At 40.0% G+C, this 19512-nt stretch overlaps 1 protein-coding gene across 6 annotated transcripts in view; it reads right to left on the bottom strand.

Moving 5' to 3' along the window:
- Positions 1–3667: 3667 nt before the first annotated feature.
- Positions 3668–19512, bottom strand: part of TRMT9B (tRNA methyltransferase 9B (putative)) — a 77372-nt gene continuing 61527 nt past the window's right edge. For all 6 annotated transcript variants that reach the window (XM_063709067.1, XM_063709068.1, XM_019032775.4 and 3 more), the window contains one exon: positions 3668–12422. In XM_063709067.1, the coding sequence (XP_063565137.1) occupies positions 11386–12422 (1037 nt within the window). In that variant the 3' untranslated portion in view covers positions 3668–11385. The remainder of the gene's footprint in view (positions 12423–19512) is intronic.

Genomic DNA, 19512 nt, shown 5'->3' with positions numbered 1-19512 from the left:
GGAACTTACCTCTATGAACCCTGGTTTTCATATCAATAGATGGGGCTCAGTGGTACCTACCCCTCATGGTTGGTGTAATAAGTAAACGATGCTACGAATATGAGAGTTCCTGGCATAAAGTGACCACATGATAAATGGTACTATCATTGTCATCATCATCATCAATTTACTTAATTTACTCTGAGCTTTGCTTCTTCTCATTGTCCAAATTCCCTGCCCTCCTGCCCTACTGAGATTTCATCTTGTGAGGTCCAGCCTTGTGTCACCTCCTTTACGATAACCGTCTTCCTTTCCTAGGGTCCCAGCGTTCACTGCCACTTCTGAGCACCCTCTTTCAGAGCCAGGTAAAAATTCATTCACACAAGTTTACCGGGCACCCCAAACAGCGCCAGCACTATGCCGGGTACTGTGGGTACTACAGTGAAAGAGAAAGAGGCAGACAAATCCCTGCCATGCTGACAGGTATACTCTGATAGAGAAATATGCTTAAATAAATAAATAAATAAATATGCGTGATGAATTTCAAAAGGAAATTCACATAACTCTGGGACCACAGAGCAGGAAAATAACTTAGTGTCTCTTCTGTATTAGGGGCAGGGGCCCCAAAGGCTTACCTCAGAAAGGCACATTGAAGCTGAGATGGAAGCATGATTAAGTCAGGCCAACTGAGGAGTGGAATAATATTCTAGAGAGTCAGGCCAACTGAGGAGTGGGATAATATTCTAGAAAGAGAGAACTGTGCCCATCTTCTCTGTCCTGCCAATTTTAAATTCTCCAAGATCAGACACTGAATTTTTTTCCCATAAAATCTCCAACAGCACCTGGAAAGTCCCTTGCCTGTAGGAATTGTTCAGAAATTGTTGAACAAAAAAATGCAAAGAAATGGCAGTTTTTAAAATTGAAGTCTTTAAAACGATAGCGAAGCAAGCTCTTTCTCTTCTGTGTTTTCTGTTCCTTTCTCGGGGTGGTTACATATTTTGAGTCCCAAGATGATATGTTAGTGAAAAACTCTAGTTCTTCACAGATCGCCTCCTTTGAGGGCCGAGAGCTCACAAGATGGCCTGGGTGAGGGTTACTTCAGGACAGCTTCTTACCCCTTGAAGCAGGAGAGTTCTTCCTGTGTGAGGTGTGCAGGTGACTTTATCCATCACACTGAAGTTCCTTCCTTAGCCAAACAAAGGAGTATAGGGTTGAGTTAGACACCCTAACAATCAACTTCTCCTGGAGTCATCTTATTTCGTGGAACTTTGGGGTCCAACTACATTTCTTTTAACGAGAAATTTAAGTTGCCTCTGGGGTGGGGACAGTGATCTCCCAAGCAGCAAGAACCAGGCCTGTGGAAGTGGCCCCCCATGCAGTTTGAAGGTGGCAGCTCCACTCACTCCATGCCAAGCATTGAACACAGGAATCTTCGCCAAGCTTCCCAGTCAGGCAGGCCAGTGCTCAGGCTCGGCGCCACATCTGGGGCTATTCCAAGTCAGGTTTCTTCCACTGCTGGGCAGCGTCTGGGGGGCTCAAGTTCACTGCTGCAAACAGTTGCTGGCTAGTGGGGCTGTTCCCACCCTCCCCTCAATGCAGCATCCTCCCTGGGCAAACACTTTGAGGGCTCTGGCCTCTCAAAGATGGATGGGGTTCACTTCAAAGTGGCTGTGAGTTCTCTTCTGGAGCAAAAGAGCTCTAACAGAGGCCTGCCTTCCCTGATTTTTCAGGAGTGGGGTGTTGGGAAGCAAGGGATATCTCTATCTCAGCTTACCATGCCCTTCATTTTCAGTTATTATGAACTGTTTCTTTGCAAGAGAAAGAAAAACTTGTAGCTGATGGTCAGATATCGTTCAGTGGTGGTTTCCGTTTTTACACTTGGACGATTAACCCTGAGGACTTAAGCCCACATGATTAGTTTTCATCAGTATTCATACAAAAATCCAGCAAATAAATAAAAACATATTCTTCACACCTGAGGTCTCAGAGAAGGCTGAGAGAGGGGACTTGAACCTAAGGGCCTGAGAGGAAAGGTTGTCTCCTAAGAGGAGCCTTACGATGCAAGAAGTCAGTGAATCCGGGACATGACCCTCCATTGCCAGCTGATCCCAGGAGCTGAGAGCCATCAGTCAGGGCGGGGACTCTTCCTCCCTACAATGCTGAAAACAGGGATGGAGTCGGTGGTGGGCGGGAGAGCTCTTCTCTTGCTCATTTAGAGTAGGTCCTTTAAAATGGCAAATGGTTGTTTGTTTCTGGAGGTCAGGGATGGGGTGACATGGAGGATAAAAATACTGTGGTCCCTCAATATCCGTGGGGTTTGGTTCCAGGACGCCCTCGGATACCAAATCCATGGATGCTCAAGTCCCAGAAATAAAAATGATGCATAGCATTTGCATATTACTGACAGACATCCTCCCTTATACATTATATCATATTCAGGTTCCTTATAATACATCACACAGTGTAAATGGTTGTTATACTCTATTGTTTAAGGAATAATGACAAGAGAAAATGTCTGTACGTGTTAGCACAGACACAATCTCCTTTCTTCAAATATTGCTTGAATCTACAGAGGTGGATCCCAGGGATCTGGAGGGATGACTGTGCTAGGTGAAAAAGTGACTGGAGCTGGAATGGCCTTAGTCAACTATCTCTCTTAACAAAAAATTGGTACAGACATAAGGGAAAAAATTGTGGATGATGCAGAATGGTTTTTTAATTGCTAAATTGTAAAGGTGTAAAACGAGTAGTGCTGTAAAATACCCTAAATGCAAAGGGCGTATGGTGAAGGAGGAGAAGATCAATGCGGAGCTGTGGGATCGGGGCATTTCTTTGATGATGGGACCTGAGTGGGCTGCAGTGTGACAAAGATCTGGATGGATGCATAGGACAGCTACCTGGAGGAATGCAAACACAGGTGTGTGTGGAGGAATGCAGAAAGAAGCATATGGATCTGGTTCTTGGCTTTGCAAGTCACTCCTTCTCGGAGTCATTGGCTCCCAAGGTTTCTGGTATCCCAAGCATCTGCTGCTTTTCCTTGCACACACGTGCACTTGCATGGGGATTATCTTCTGTGCCCTGCATCCGGGATGGGGTGGGGAGTGAAGTGTTCTGACGTTGACACTTTCCTTCTGATTTCACCCATTGAGAAAACTGTAAAACCCACTATACATCTGTTAAGTATATCATTTTAAAGCTAAATTTATGCTTAGATATTTCAAAAATAGAAAAGGAGCATGAAGATGGAAGAAGGGATGGCTTCTAAAGACAATAACTAGCAATGTTTTTAAACTGGGAGGTTTCTGGCAGAGTACGAAGCACAGGACTGAGGTCTCACTGATTCTTGTCAAAAGGTCAGCACAGAGTGTATTTTATTTGTCATCATTTTTGTCTTTCAAGCAGCCTCCTGAGGGCCAATCTGATGCTCGGGGAGATGGAGTATCTTCTTCCATCACAGGTGAGGAGCCGTCAAGCTGCCCCATGCCAGGGCACCATCTGCTGCAAGATTGCATCCCCTCTGAGTGGCATGAGAGCCACAGCAGGGTGGGCACAAATCCTCCCTTGCTTCACACCCCCATGCTGGTAATGAGCTGACAAGCTGCAGATGGAGCAGGTCAGGAAAGAGAACAAACTTCCCTACCTCCCAAGCAACATACAAAAATGACATCCTTTCTAGATTAGGACCACATTTGCACGCATCCACTTTTGGATAATCTAATACATCTTTATTAATCTCAAAATATGTCTTTTTGGTCAATAACATTCTTTTAATAACCATTAAAGATAATCTATTATTAAGTGGTTAATTTTGCTTCCCTTAGATAAATAAAACAGAATTCAAATACGAACTTGCCCCGTTCTGTTGAAGTGTAGTGAGAGCTGACTGTGTGAACTGAATAATGCTTGTCCTGCACAGAATGGTGAAGAAAAGCAAACTTTTGTTCACCTGGAAACATTTTTTAAAAATACACTGATACTTAAATAATTGAATACATATCATAAACACACAAATTACACCATTTAAAATATACTTACTTCAAAAAGATCCTGAACATTACTGATTAATGCAAATAAAACTACTTCGCATTATTATAAAAATCAAAATATTTTACATCAATTTGTGCTTTTAAAACTATTGCTAGCTTCCCCTGGGAAAAGTCAAAATAACTGTATATAGTAGAAAAAAGTTTTTGCACTTTTGACCCAAATACACGTATCAACACAAGAAGAGGCACAATAACATCTAATAATTGTTTCAAATTTCCCTGAAACAAACAAACAAACAAAACCTATTTATTCAATGAAATACATTTCTATGGTAATTGCTAATTTGATGTTTTCATGCGTGCACAAAAGAACTACTTTTTCTTGGTCACTAATGACAGCAAACACTAGATGTCTAGGAATATATATATATGTGTGTTATATATATATTTACATACATACATATTTAAGAGAGCATATAAAGAAAATAGGACAGTTTGCACATACATATTCAAAGCCTCTCAGAAATTCACTTAGGTCCACATTAGTGAGCCTTAATGTATTGCCAGCGTTTTGTGTAAATAACCAGAGAAGTAAAACAAACTTTAGTAGTGGAGTCCCTCCTTGTACATTAATAGAAAATCTAGTTAGAAGTGGTATGATTAGCTCGTAAGAAGTCAGGACTTCAAGACCAGCCTGGCCAACATGGTGAAAGTTCGTCTTTACTTAAAAAAAAAAAATACAAAAATTAGCCAGGAGTAGTGGCATGTTCCTGTAATCCCAGCTATTCAGGAGGCTGAGGCACGAGAATTGCTTAAACCTGGGAGGCAGAGGTTGCAGTGAGCTGAGACTGCACTACTGCACTCCAGCCTGGGCGACAGAGTGAGACACTGTCTCAAAAAAAAAAAAAAAAAAAAAAAAAAAGAAAAAAGAAAAGAGAAAAGTGCTTATCACTTAGCCAAATTCTTGCTAAGGGAATGTAAATATAATTGTACCTTCTTCAGGGAATTCAACTTCAAGGTACACTGGCTTAACTGCAGTGACTCACTCATTTTTCAATGTGGAGGTAATATTCATAGAAAAATCAATATTCCATGTGGAGAAAATGTATTTTTCCTTTGGATGTATTAATGATTAATTGGGTTGGAGTAAACTTTACTTTCTGCAGCTCTAGTATTTATTTGTCAAATGAAGATCCAATTTGACAAACAGCTCTTACAAATGGTCCATCAGATTGGTAAGATAGATTATTCCATAGCTCCAATCCCTCCCAAATAAAGTCATTGATTATCTGTGTATAATCAACTGGGGAAGACCCACATCACAAGAGGACAGAGTATGTGATGTAACTGAAATGATTCACACCCCTGTTAACGTGTCATAGACCGTAGGATCCCTGGGGAGTTAAAAATAGGACAATTCAGCTAGAATCTTCTATCAACTCTTTTCAGTTTCTGATTGTGCTGTCATGCTGAGCTCTTTCATTTGCAATACAATTTCAATCCTTGTTTGGTGAGAGTTCTTTTTAAATGTTTGCACTTCAGTGTTGTAGATAACTGAGGTTGCAGATATGGAGTTTATACTATCAAAACAATCATCAAATAATCAAAATAATCATAATTTTGAGTTAAGATTGGAACAAGAGGAGTTAAGCATTACGGTTGGTTGAGAGTCTGTTAATGCTTCTCTGATTCCCTCCCACTTCCGTGGTTTTCCCATCTGCTGGATGGGTGTATAATAACGCTTACCTCATATGCCTCTTGATGGAATGAAGCCTGTATCGTGCATTTTTCTTTGGAGAAAGATTACAATTATGGCATTTGAAATCCAAGTATATATCTAGGGAATGTGGGAATTACTTGTCATTATGTAATTTCTTACGAAAGCTTTGTCTAAAATAGCAGATTGCAGAACAGAAAAAATCGGGTGCAACTGCAGGAAATGAGACTGAAAAATAATTCAGAGTTAGTTTATGAAGGGCATGAATGCCATCCAAAGGAGTCTGCATTTATTCTGTAAGACATATTATTTTCTGAAATATATCCCACAGAACCCTTGCGCTACAGGATGTTAATACGTCTAGGGCAAGCTAGATTAAGTCCAAGCTTTAGGGTAGTCCTTAAATATGCTAATATGCATCATGATTCTCTAAGGGAGGGTTGTTTGTTGTTTTTCTCAAACTAAACAATATAACTTGGTAATAGGCACACAGGGAATACGAAGAATGATTCAGCTTGGCACCTTTGGGTCAGTTAATTCTAATATTCTGGGTACCTTCAAGATGCCAGATAATCATTACCTTGAATCATATGTATCCAGCACACAGCAGATTGTGTATCCAGCACACAGCAGGGCTTAGTAAACAAATGGAGTGAATGAAATATCTGAATAGTCCTCAGTTGCCTTACTTATAAAATGGGAAAACAGTAATATAATTGTTGAAAGGTTGAAGAGTTGGAGAAAAGTGGTCCCAGAATATTTTGCAACCAAGAACTATTTTTTAATTCAAATCAAATCAAAACAGATTTACAAATGAAAGAAAGATAAAAGGGAAAATATGTAAGAGACTATTATTGAATTATTGTCTAGCTGTGTAATCTTTGCTTAAACTTTTCCAAAGCTCATTTGGAAAGGGGATAATCACACTTACCTTGAAAGGCTCTAATACTCTGCCAAGCACATGAGCTGGGCCCAGGGGTGGGAGTATATGGTGTTGTGGTTAAGAGCAGAGACTAGAAGCCAGACCTGGGTTTGAATCCCAGCTCTGCCTCTAACTAAATGTGTGATACCTACTATGTGTGTAACCTTAAGCAATTTAATTTCTTTCTGCCTCAGTTTTCCTCATCTGCAAAATGGGAACAATAAGTATACTTACCGTGGAGGGCTGTGGTGAGGACTGCATGTAAATTAATGAACGTGGCTTTTTTTTAAAAAAAATCCTTTATTACTCTTTTTTAACAAACAGCCCCTGGGACAGGGGACCACGGGAAGGGGAAGGAGGGGAAGTGAGGCCCCAGCCTCACAACCCCTCCCCCCCACCCCTTTCCCCCTTATATATTTATAATCTATATACAAGCCCCGGGGGTAGAGGGCAAGAGGAACTCCCTCAGCGGAGTCACAACAGGCCCCAGTGTGTGATGTTCCCCTTCCTGTGTCCATGTATTCTCATTGTTCAATTCCCACTTATGAGTGAGAACATGCGGTGTTTGGTTTTTTGTCCTTGCGATAGTTGAATGTTGCATATTTAGAAAAGTTCACAGCTATTCTCATTTCAGATTTTCTATGTAATAGGAAAGAGATGCTGAGGCCTGCCCTAATTTGTTTTTCTTAGACTGCAGCTGCTTGGCTGGTGGTTGGTTCCCATTTCCTCCTTCCTCCAAAACTGGGGGCTCACAGCTCATATTTAACCTGTGCCCTCCCCCGCCAAGTTCAACTACTGAGTTAGAACTTCTGTTCTCCTCCAAACTCGTATATATGTATTAATTTAATTTAAAATCCACCAGTGTTTTTTTTTTTGGCTATTAATATTCAGGGGCATTCATGTTCCTAGCTGGTTTATATTTGGATGGTTTTTTCTCTGGATTACTCCAAATTTTTGCCTATTGAATTGATGGTCACTTAAAAGACAGAGGAATTACTGGCATGTAGAATTTGGAAGGAAATAGAAAGGCAAACGAGAAATAAGAATTAGCAATATTCTGCACGGAGATCTGTGATGAGAAAACAGAACTAAACCAAACTCCAAGACGTTTGTGTAGCTAGTTTGTTAGTTACTTTGATATGCTGGTGTCATATCATCACTATACTGGCAATTGGAAAAAATTTAAATACGTGCTTGAATGGTTCTCACTATAACATTATTTTGATTCCATCCTTTGTCCATGTTAATGTGCTTTCCCCCAAATCCTTTGAAGATTCCGTGGAATTCCTCAAATAGACAGTGAGGCATCAGGAAGCCAACAAAGTTTTGTTTTGTTTGAGATGGAGTTTCACTCCTGTTGCCCAGGTTGGAGTGCAATGGCACAATCTCGGCTCACTGCAACCTCCGCCTCCCAGGTTCAAGCGATTCTCCTGCCTCAGCCTCCCAAGTAGCTGGGATTAGAGCCATGCGCCACCAACCTGGCTAATTTTTTGTATTTAATAAAGACGGGGTTTCACCATGTTGGTCAGGCTGGTCTCAAACTCCTGACCTCGGTTGATCCACCCACCTCAGCCTCCTGAAGTGCTAGGAGTACAGGTGTGAGTCATCGCACCCAGCTGCCAACCAAGGTTTTAAGACTCCTCCAATGACCCCCCAAACTCTCCCTTCTATTTCAGATAGTGGGACTCTGTGCTGATGCCAGTAAGTAAAGAAGAAGGAATAAGAAAGACACTGTATGATCTAGTATTAATAAGGAAGTAAGTGATCAAATTACTCCAGCTAGGTCAGTAGAATCTATCATCAAGCAAGTTGAGGCCGACAGCATTCACAAATCAACTGTCTACGTTTACACTCACTGATGACTTGTGTTTCCTTTTGAGGACAAGCAATCTTTTTAAATGATCAAGACGTTTACATTAGTTTTGCTCTTCAATGGCTTTTAAAAAAAAATCCAAAGGCACAAGTTAAATTTAAAAGAGCTTTCCACGTGACTACCCCAAAGAGAGATTATCAATCACTAAGTTACATATTTGTACACAAAATAATATCTGGATGCATAGATTCTTATGTTCATTAGATGAAGAGTAAAAGACTTATTAGTCACCATGCTTTATTTACACCCCTGTCAAACTTACATGAAAATATTTCTCTCCAAAGAACCGTTCTAGAGAACACTTTCATACAAAGTGGTGTGTGCACATCTAAGAGGTTGCTCAGACAGTTTAGCTCAAAGGCTAAAAAGTCTGGTAAACTGAGTTCCACCAAGTGGTAGGCTACCAGCAGAAAGAGAGGACTTCAAGCACAGATTTCTAGCAGCAAGGCCAGGATTAAAAACCCATGTGACAATAGACTTCAGAGAGAGGAACAATCCATTCATAATTCAAAGGCCGTCAAGCCCAAGTTGTAAGAACATTATGACTCTGAGAATCTTTTCTTTTTACCAAGAAAACCCCTTGCAGTCATGGTTTAGTGTCCTGAATTAAGAAATAAACAGGCCGGGCGCGGTGGCTCACGCCTGTAATCCCAGCACTTTGGGGGGCCGAGGCGGGTGGATCATGACGTCAGGAGATCGAGACCACCCTGGCTAACACGGTGAAACCCCGTCTCTACTAAAAATACAAAAAAACAGCCGGGCGTCGTGGTGGGTGCCTGTAGTCCCAGCTACTTGGGAGGCTGAGGCAGGAGAATGGCGTGAACCCGGGAGGTGGAGCTTGCAGTGAGCCGAGATCACGCCAGTGCACTCCAGCCTGGGCGACAGAGGGAGACTCTGTCTCAAAAAAAAAAAAAAAAAAAAAGAAGAAACCAAATTAATTTTTAATTTATACTCCACTTGTATATGTTTTCAATCATCCACTACTGCAGGATGTACACTGAACAGTACAACTCATATGCATCATTTTCACCAGACAACCTCATCTACCAAAATGGTGATAACACAATCTTATTTTGAAGCCAAAAGAGAGTTATAAACATCAATCGTTTTCAGATACGCTTTAAAAATATTTCTTTAAGTTTGTTCAAAAGTAACATCATTATTTTAAGTTATAGCTCAATCATTAAAGGAAAAAAGAACCCAAGAACAAATGAAATTCGTTATTATTTTAGTCACTTTTAGTGGAAAAAATAAAACAAGATTTGGATTTTCATCCAGCATAAAGTAAAAAGTCTCTTGTCAGATGTCAATTTTCTCATTAATGAACTACTTGAGACTGTACTCCTGGGTCAACTTATTTCTGCTTCTCCTGTCTCTAGACCTGTCTTAATTATATTTGTGTCTCAGGATCCATGACATAGATTTAAACAGACCCATGGGCAAATCTAAACAGTGACCACACAGTGTCCAGTCTATTCGTTTCTCTACAAAGTGACAGAAATACAACCTTTAATCAGTAGAAGTTGATTCTACCTAAATTCCTAATATAACTAATAAAATGTAGTCACCTTCAATAAAATAAATGCCCAGATACTATTTTAAAGGATACAGCAAATCCAAGTCATACCTCTACCAAGGCTAACTATGCTGTACCTTAATTTGTTCATTCTCAGAGCTAAAAGCAGTGCTTCACCTAGATTCTCCTTTCCTAAAGAGTCCGTCAACTCAGAAGAAATGCCTAGTTCTTGATGCAGACTCATCATTAGTCAATCTTGGTCTTGGATATTCATCCTTCTAATAAGCATGATTGATAACAATCTTGCTAATAAGCAATAGTAATATCAATCTTGAATATTCATGCTTCTAATAAGATTGGAAGAATACCACTTGGGTACTTGCATATAACTCCTACTACCTACATACTCCACTCCTTACAAGCTAACAATGCCTTTATTATTATTATTATTTTGAGACAGAGTCTTGCTATGTTGCCCAGGCTGCAGTGCAGTGATGCAATCATAGTTCACTGCAGCCTTGAATTCCTGGGCTCACATGATCCTCCTGCCTCAGTCTCTTGAGTAGCTTGGATGATAGGCATGCACCACCACATCTTGCTAATTTTTATAGAGATGGGGTCTTGCTACGTTGCCCGGGCTATTCTTGAACTCCTGGGTTCAAGTGATCCTTCTGCCTCGGCCTCCCAAAGTGCTGGGATTACAGGCGTGAGCCACCATGCTCAGCCTAACAGTGCCTTTAAAAACCTCCTGGGCTACATTGAAAACCTCATTATCACATGTCAACTTATTTTGAAGCAAGTTTGCTTATAATTTAGTAAAGTCCTTGTAACACTTCCTGGTTCTCTCCACTGTCACTCAGTTTTCTGAAAACTTTAAGTAGAAGCAAGGCCTTGGCAACAAGATAACTCATCACATGGTTCAAAGTATATCTGTGCAATGGATCAAATTTACCTATTATCTTGCACACTGCTCTCAGTTATAACCTGAGAACCAGAAATTATCCCCTCACTTTATAAAAATACCGTTTGAAAAGATTATTTAACAGCTTAATCTTTTTAAATCGATGTGTAATACTGAAAAACGCTATACATGTATTTTATCTCTCTGGGGTTAAAAAAAAGTCTGAGCTGTACTGAAGGGCACTTTCTGTTGCTTCTTCAGATCTTTTATATTAACATTTAAGCACAAATACCCTTTGTCAAGTGCTTTCAATGCCAGAATCTGTGCTTATTCAAACATGAAAACAAAAACAACCAAATAATTAATAGTCTCTGCAGACCAAAGCGTAAATGGATTAACAAATAACACTGAATGCAAATTCAGGTAACCATATCAAACCAAGAGAAAAAAATGTGGTTCATCTTTTGGAGGAGTTGTCTAAAAGGATGCAATCAATCACAACTTCCCTTTTTCTCTGCAATGATACACCAGTTACCATGATCATTCCCAGAACTCAGGATACGGAGCTCTGACACATTCTCCTTGAGCAGACTGCAGAGCTCCCCTTCTCGAAACACATGGTAGTAGCGCATAAAGGCTGTGGAGTCCAAAACATCAGTCTGTGGATCTTCGACAGACATTGTATCATCTGGGTTGAAATCTGTGGAATCGACTGCAGAAATCCTTCTCAATATTTTACTAGCAGAAGGATCATCATCTTCTAAGTTACCTGCATCCACACAATTCACACCGGTATTAGTGCTATCCAGAAAATTTCCCCCTCCATTTCTCCTCATTTCCCCTTGATGGTCTCCATTTAAATGTTTCAGAGTGCCTGGTGCCCTCAGCCACTCCAAGTGTTTTCCAGAAGAAGATTCCACAAACACTTCCTCATCTAAGCTTTGCTCTTTTGTTGAAAATGGCTCTTGGTGATCAAAGTCTAGACTAGAGTGTCTGGAAGGCTGGACTGTTACAGTGCTATTGGCCCAAACTTCTGTGTTTTTCAAGGGTCTTACTCTTTCAATTTGCTTCCTCAGAGTCGATTCATCCAAAGATCTGGAGAAAAACCAGGAACGAAACGATTTTCCTAATGTGCTGTAAAATCCATATTCTTCCTCGCCTTCCTTAGAAATATTTGCAAAACAGGTTCTTGCCATAGCAGGTTCATAGTCCACGCTGTGGGACCGTTTTGAACCACACTGCTCTTTAAAACAAACAGAACAGCTACACTCAGAGCAAGGAGGATGGTAGGGATGGCCTCTTTCTGGGTATCCACACTGCCTCTTCCTCCCAGACTGGCTGGACTCTGAGAAGAGCTGGGAACACAGGGCCCTGTTCCATGGAACAAGCACGTCTTGCTTCTCAAAGCGACGGTTCTTTTGTTCCATTGCCCAAACGTAAATCATCAGTTGGCCTCCAGGAACTAAGACCCTGGCCATTTCTTTTATTGCTCTGATTCTTCTTTGTTTTGTAGAAAAATGATGTATGACTGAAAAAGACAAAAACTAGATCTCAGTGTGTATGCACACACATAAACCCACACACGTATACACTGGTGTTTACCATATAACAAGGATGAAATTTTGACATCTAATGAAACCTTCTTATTTCCTCCATGGCAATGATGATGACAGAAATAACACAGGCCTGATTTTAGGAGAAACATAAATTTTAGCTTTGGCTCCTGTACTTTAATATTAGGTGGCTGATCTTGGGCAAGATATTTAAGTTCTACAGATTTTAAGTTTCTTCCTCTATAATAAGAAGTCTAGAGTCCATAAATCCATAAAGTATCTTCCAGTTCCAAAATACTATGGATTTTTTTAACCAGAAGGATGGTCAATGTGAATTACTAAAATTTGAAAGAGATATTAAATGTTCCCTTTGAATTCTATGAGGTAATTCATTGTTTTAATGAATAATTTGTACTCCTAAAGTAATAGCTGAGAAGTACAGAAATATGTTAAAGATTGTTTCTCTGTCTAGATAATGCAAAGATCAGCAGCTCACCCCAAGTCCAATTGGTTGCTTATAATAAGATATAAAATAGTTGTGTCTATTTAAAAAATCAATGTATACGTCATCATTTTACTTCCAATTCCTGCAAAGTCGAAATGAGCTTCAAGTAAGACTGCCTTTATCAAGTCATAAGTGTGTTATTAGGCATAATTTTATCTGCCAATAAAAGTGCTAGTCTGTTAGTTCTTGAGGGAGTATAATCACAGTATTGTGTCAAGAGAAAACTTCAAATTATTTTTCCCTACACAGACGCACCAATATATCAGTGAGGAAATTAATCTCAAGCAAAATTGGAAGATTCTTGTTTTGATATGAGCTGTGAGGGCAGAGACAGAGCCTGAGAGGGTTGCTCTAAGGGTCAAAATAATCCAACTGTTAGTGGTGATTTTAGGCAAACTAATCTTTGTAGTTTACCTGCCACAGAGACATATTAAATATCAAAAATGGGGTTGTGTACAGATCAAACTAGTAAAGAAATATCACTCAACAGATACATTTTGTATCGTTAGCAATCAAGTTTTCATTCCTAGCAATAGCACACAAACCTTGGTATCTCTGCCATGCAGTAATGTAAGAAAGCCAGAGGTGTGAGGGTGAAATGGGTTTGAAGAACAACACACCAGTGTATTTCATTCTGCTAGAACTTTCGGTAACTAGTTTTGCGATCTTTAAACAATCACTCTATCCTCCTGGCCTCCGACGGCCGCCACCCACTCCCGAAAAGAAGAGTCCTTTAATATGGCTCATTTGAAAGCATACCTTTCTAGAAGTAGAGTCCTGATTACTGAGCTAAGGAGGTATAGCAGTCAGGACTGAGAAAGACTCAATCCACTGCTAATGCTCACATTTATCCACGGTTACTAAGGGCCATTAATATCTCCCGTGCTGTGTGCAGTGGCTCATGCCAGTAATCCCAGCACTTTGGGAGGCTGAGGTGGGTGGAACACTTGAGGCCAGGAGTTTGAGACCAGCCTGGGCAACATGGCAAAACCCCATCTCTACAAAAAGTATAAAAAAATTAACTGGGTGCAGTGGTGTGTGCCTGTAGTTCCAGCTACTCAGGAGGCTGAAGTGGGAGGATCATTTGAGCTAGGGAGGTCGAGTTTGCAGTGGGCCATGATCATGCCACTGCAGTCCAGTCTGGCCAACAGAGTGAGACGCTGTCTCAAATATATATATATACACACACATATAAATGTATCTCCCTTATGTATATATCTCCCATAACTTGCACCTAATTCACTTTAGAGCGTCTTCTATGGGTGTATTTTCTAAATACAATCCATCTTCATTATTCATGGATTCTGTATTTGCGAATTTGCCCACTTGATAACAAATCGCCCCCAAATCAATACTCCCCAAATTGTAATCCCCCAAATCAATACTCCCAGACTTTCATGGTCATTCACTGACGAATGCAGAGGGGCAACTTGAGCCTCTCAGTGCACATGTTCCCAGCTGAGATGAAACAAAGCAATGTTCTTTCTTCTTATTTCAACTCTAATACTGTAAACAAGGGTTCTTTTTGTGATCTATTTTGTGCCACATTTTCTGCACGTTTGTGCTTCTTGTTGCTGATTTTGCTATTTGAAATCGCCTCCAAACATAGTGTTGAGGTATTATTTAGTGTTCCTAAGCCTTGGAAGACTGTGATGCACCTTATGGAGAAAATACGAGTTAGATAACTAGGTTCAGGCATGAGTTGCAGTGCTGTTGGTATGAGTTTAAAATGAAATAAACTGTCTTTAAACAGAAACACACATAAAACAAGACAATATGTTGTTCAGCTGACAAAAATGTTGTGATCAGAGGCTCACAGAAACCGCTGTATGCCTCTTGGGATTCTATATTCCACTGAATTTATTAATTCAGTGTTCACAGAGACTTTATAGAACATGACTACTGTAGATAATGATAATTGACTATTTTTTGGGGGGTGGTATAAGACAAAAAACCATTAAAACGGGACTATTTTAATAAAATGGTCTGTTTTCAGTAGACTCATACATCAACATTCAGAATTTGATTGGGCTTCAAAGTAGGTTTTTTTCTTTGTTGTTGTTGTTGTTGTTGTTTTTGAGACAGGGTCTTGCTCTGTCACCCAGGATGTCGTGGCCCCATCTCAGCTTGCTGCAGCCTCTGCCTTCTGAGTTCAGGTGATTCTCCTCTCTCAGCCTCCTGAGTAGCTGGGACCACAGGTATATATCACCACACCCAGCTAATTTTTGTATTTTTTGTAGAGATGGAGTTTTGCCTTGTTGCCCAGGCTGGTATCGAACTCCTGGGCTCAAGCCATCCTCCTGCCTCAGCCTCCCAAACTGCTGGGATTACAGGCGTGAACCACCACGCCTGGCCAAGTTTTTTTTTTTTTTTAAGAAAGTCCTTATTTATTCATTTATTAATGCTTAAGTGACCATTCCTTTCTTATCAGATGTAACAGCATAATTTCACCCAGGAACATCAGTCTTTCATATTATGTTTTATATTTATATTTAAAGTGTAATAAGTAACAGCCTTTAAGCCAAATGTTCTTAAGAAAAAAATAGCTGGCCGCGGATGGTGGCTCACACCTGTAATTCCAGCACTTTGAGGGGTTGAGGTGGGCGGATCACTTGAGCTCAGGAGTTCAAGACCAGCCTGGGCAACATAGTGAAACCCCATCTCTACCAAAAAATAAAAAAATAAAAAAAATTAGCTGGGCGTGGTGGTGTGTGTCTATGGTCCAAGTTACTCAGGAAACTGATGTGAGAGAATCACTAGAGCCCAGGAGGCAGAGGTTGAAGTGAGTCAAGATCATGCCACTGTACTCCAACCTGGGTGACAGAGTAAGACCCTGTCTCAAAAAAAAAAAAAAAAAAAAAAAAAGCCTACAAATGATTACTTCATTACATATTAAATGTATTAGACATGCATACACATACATGTTCTATTAAGAAACATTGTAAATGTATCTAAAATGGGAAGTGAGAATATATTTATCCAAAATATCAATGTCTGGAAACTATGTTGAATTTTTTAAAGTCCCTTTTGTTTAAAAAATCATAATCACAACTTAAAGGCAAAAGTAGTACTCAATATATGCATCCTAAAGCAGTATTTTCCTGCTGAGAGCTCAGACAGTAGGTAGGTTGAATTCAATTACTGGATTCCAGATTCAGATGAGAAGTTACACATGATCTCCTTGAACGTCTTGTTACATCTTGATATTTCATCATTTGTTGACATTTAACTTTTCAAGTGCACATGCCTCGGCTCTCTAAACTTCAGCATTCAGAATCTGCAGGTTTAGCATAAAGCAGATTTTTTTTAAACATCAGTACTATTGACATTTTGGGCTAGATAATTCGGGTTTTTTTTGAGACGCAGTCTTGCTCTGTCACCCAGGCTGGAGTGCAGTGGTGTGACCTGGTTCACTGCAACCTCTGCCTCCTGGGTTCAAGCAATTCTTCTACCTCAGCCTCCTGAGTAGCTGAGATTACAGGCATGCACTACTATACCCGGCTAATTTTCTATTTTTAGTACAGATGGGGTTTCACCATATTGGCCAGGCTGGTCTCAAACTCCTGACCTTGTGATCCGCCTGCCTCAGTCTCCCAAACTGGATAATTCTTTATTGTGGGGGCCCACTTACTAGATGACATTACACATACACACATACACACATCCAGTTGTGACAATTAAAAATGTCTCCAGACATTGCTCATGTCCCCTGGGGAAAGGGGGAAGGAGCAACGTAACCCCCAGTTGAGAAGCACTAGCCTGAAGGGCCTTGTTGATTGCTCCTATGTTAATGCGCCACCACTTTTCCCTAGGATGTTTATCAGACTATTCCAAAGGTAAGTACAACAATGTTTCTTTTTCTAATATGCCAATAAAATGAAGGCATAACCAGGTATGATGCTAAGCTCACATTATTATTAAAAGATGTGGAAAAGCAAATATATATATACGTATATATTTCTTCCTGTTAAGCAGGAAGTGCCAACATAAGAACTTTAAAAAGAGAAGTAAATATATAGGGACATAAGAGAGACAGTCTATTGAAATTTCTCATAGTATACTTCCTTTTATATATATTTATATTTATATATTTATATATATTTCTCATAATATAGGTCCTTATATATGTCATATATGAGAAATTTCAATAGACTATCTCTCTTATGCCTCATCTAGTTATATAAACACACAAATATATTTATATATATATATTTCACATTTATATTTTATATATAAAAATATATATTTCACATTTATATTTATATATGTTTATATATATATGATTTTCAGGTACAGGGTCCCTTATATATGTGTTATATGTATATATATATCATATATATATATATATACATATGATTTTTAGGGACAAGGTCTCATTATGTTGCCCAGGCTGGACTCAAACTCCTGAACTCAAACGATCCTCTCACCCCAGCCTCCCAAAGTAGCTGGGACTTCAGGTGCCCATCACCATGCCTGGCTACCATAATATAGTCTTAAATGTGAAATCGAACTGAAAATAACCACATCACATTAATTCATAGTTACAGATCATAAAAACGTGTGCTGTTTTCCACTCAAGGAAGCATTTTTAATTCGAAGATGGTAACTAGGTGTCCTCCATTTTCTCTGAGGGCAAGGCATGAGATGTAAACTGAAAATACGAGACTTAGCCAGATATGCATGGAGTGTTTCCCAAGCATAGGAAAGGTGGTCTATATCCCCTTCCTTCACCAGTGTCTCAGTGGCATGGTCTGGATATAGGTGGCCTTAAAGACTACAAGGAATTTAGCCTGGGCGTGGTGGTTCATGCCTGTAATCACAACACTTTGGGAGGCCAAGGCAGGTGGACTGGTTGAGCCCTGGACTTCAGGACCAGCCTGGACAATATGGCAACCCCATCTCTACAAAAAAATTAGAAAAAATTAGCCAGGCATGGTGATGTGTGCCTGTAGTCCCAGCTACTTGGGAGGCTGAGGCAGGAGGATAACCTGAGCCCAGGAGGTCAAGGCTGCCACTGCACTCCAGCCAGGGTGATAAGAGTGAGACCAATAAAAAAATTGGTCTCACTTTACGCTAAACCTGCGGATTCTAAATGCTGAAGGTTAGAGAGGCGAGCCATGTACACTTGAAAAGTTAAATGACAACAAATGATAAAATATCAAGATGTAACAAGACATCTAAAAAAAAATTGTCTCGAAAAATAAAAAATAAAAAATTCTTGAATCATTAAAAAAATCCAATAACAATTTGAAGGTTTAAATAGTTAAAAAAATAAGAAATAAAATGAGTGTAGACAAACGAAGACCAAGGAGTCCACAGATTTCTTTGACTTTTTATTTTATTTTATTTATTTATTTATTTATTTATTTGAGATGGAGTCTCACTCTGTTGCTTAGACTGGAGTGCAGTGGCATCATCTTGGCTCACTGCAACCTCTTCCTTCTGGGTTCAAGCAAGTCCCTGCTTCAGCTTCCCAAGTAGTGGGATTATAAGTGCTCACCACCATGCCTGGCTAATTTTTGTATTTTTAGTAGAGACGGGGTTTCACCATCTTGGCCAGGCTGGTCTTGAACTCCTGACCTTGTGATCCACCCACCTTGGCCTCCCAAAGTGCTAGGATTACAGGCATGAGTCACCGCACCCGGCCCATTTCTTTGACCTTTCTCCAATTTCTAGTTAAGTGGAATGACCAAGCCGAAACCTTTTTCCACTAAAGATTCAAAGCATTGTATAGTGTTGCTTAATTCAAAAAGGTTTTCTCCGGGTTATAGACTGAATGTTTGTGGCCTCCAAGACAGATATGTCGAAGCCCTAACCCCCAGTATGAAGGTATTAGGAGGCAGAACTTTAGGAGGTTTAGATGAAGTTGTGGGAGTGGGCCCCCATTATGGGCTTAATGGCCTATTTATAAGAAGAGACCAGAGAGCTTGCTCTATCTCTCTCTTTCTCCCTTCTCCTTCCAGTCTCCTGCCGCATTTCACGTGATGATACAGCAAGAATTAAGCCATCTGCAAGCTGGTAGGAGGGTCCCCACCAGAACCTTACCCTGCTGGCACCCTGATCTCAGATGTCCAGCCTCCAGAACGGTGAGAAATAAATGTCTGTTGTTTAAACGAAGTCTATGGTATTTTGCTATAGCAGGCTGCAAAGGCTAAGACAATCCTCTTAATGCTTACAACCAAAATGGATCTAACAGTTTCAACTGCAAATGAGACTATCAGAGAGCAAGTTTCCATGGCAACCATCTCTTGCCAGTCCTTACTAGTTCCAAGGTTATGGCTTCCAGGTCTGCCTCCCCTCACCATACGAAGAAATAGTCCCCACCTAATGTTGGATAAATCAATCTTTCATCTATTTTAGGAAAAGAGCAAATCATCTTATTCTGCAATTTTGTTATGAATAACTCCATTTTATAAAAGATCATCTTTCTTGGATAAAACTTGTTATTCAAATAGTTTTTTTTTTTTAATTTTTTTGAGATGAGTCTCACTCTTGTCATCCAGGCTGGAGTGCAGTGGCGTGATCTCAGCTCACTGCAACCTCCGCCTTCCAGGTTCAAG

The sequence above is a fragment of the Gorilla gorilla genome, chromosome 7, assembly GCF_029281585.2.
Source record: "Gorilla gorilla gorilla isolate KB3781 chromosome 7, NHGRI_mGorGor1-v2.1_pri, whole genome shotgun sequence".
In the NCBI taxonomy this organism is placed as follows: domain Eukaryota; kingdom Metazoa; phylum Chordata; class Mammalia; order Primates; family Hominidae; genus Gorilla; species Gorilla gorilla.
This window is presented reverse-complemented; position numbering and strand designations above follow the sequence as displayed.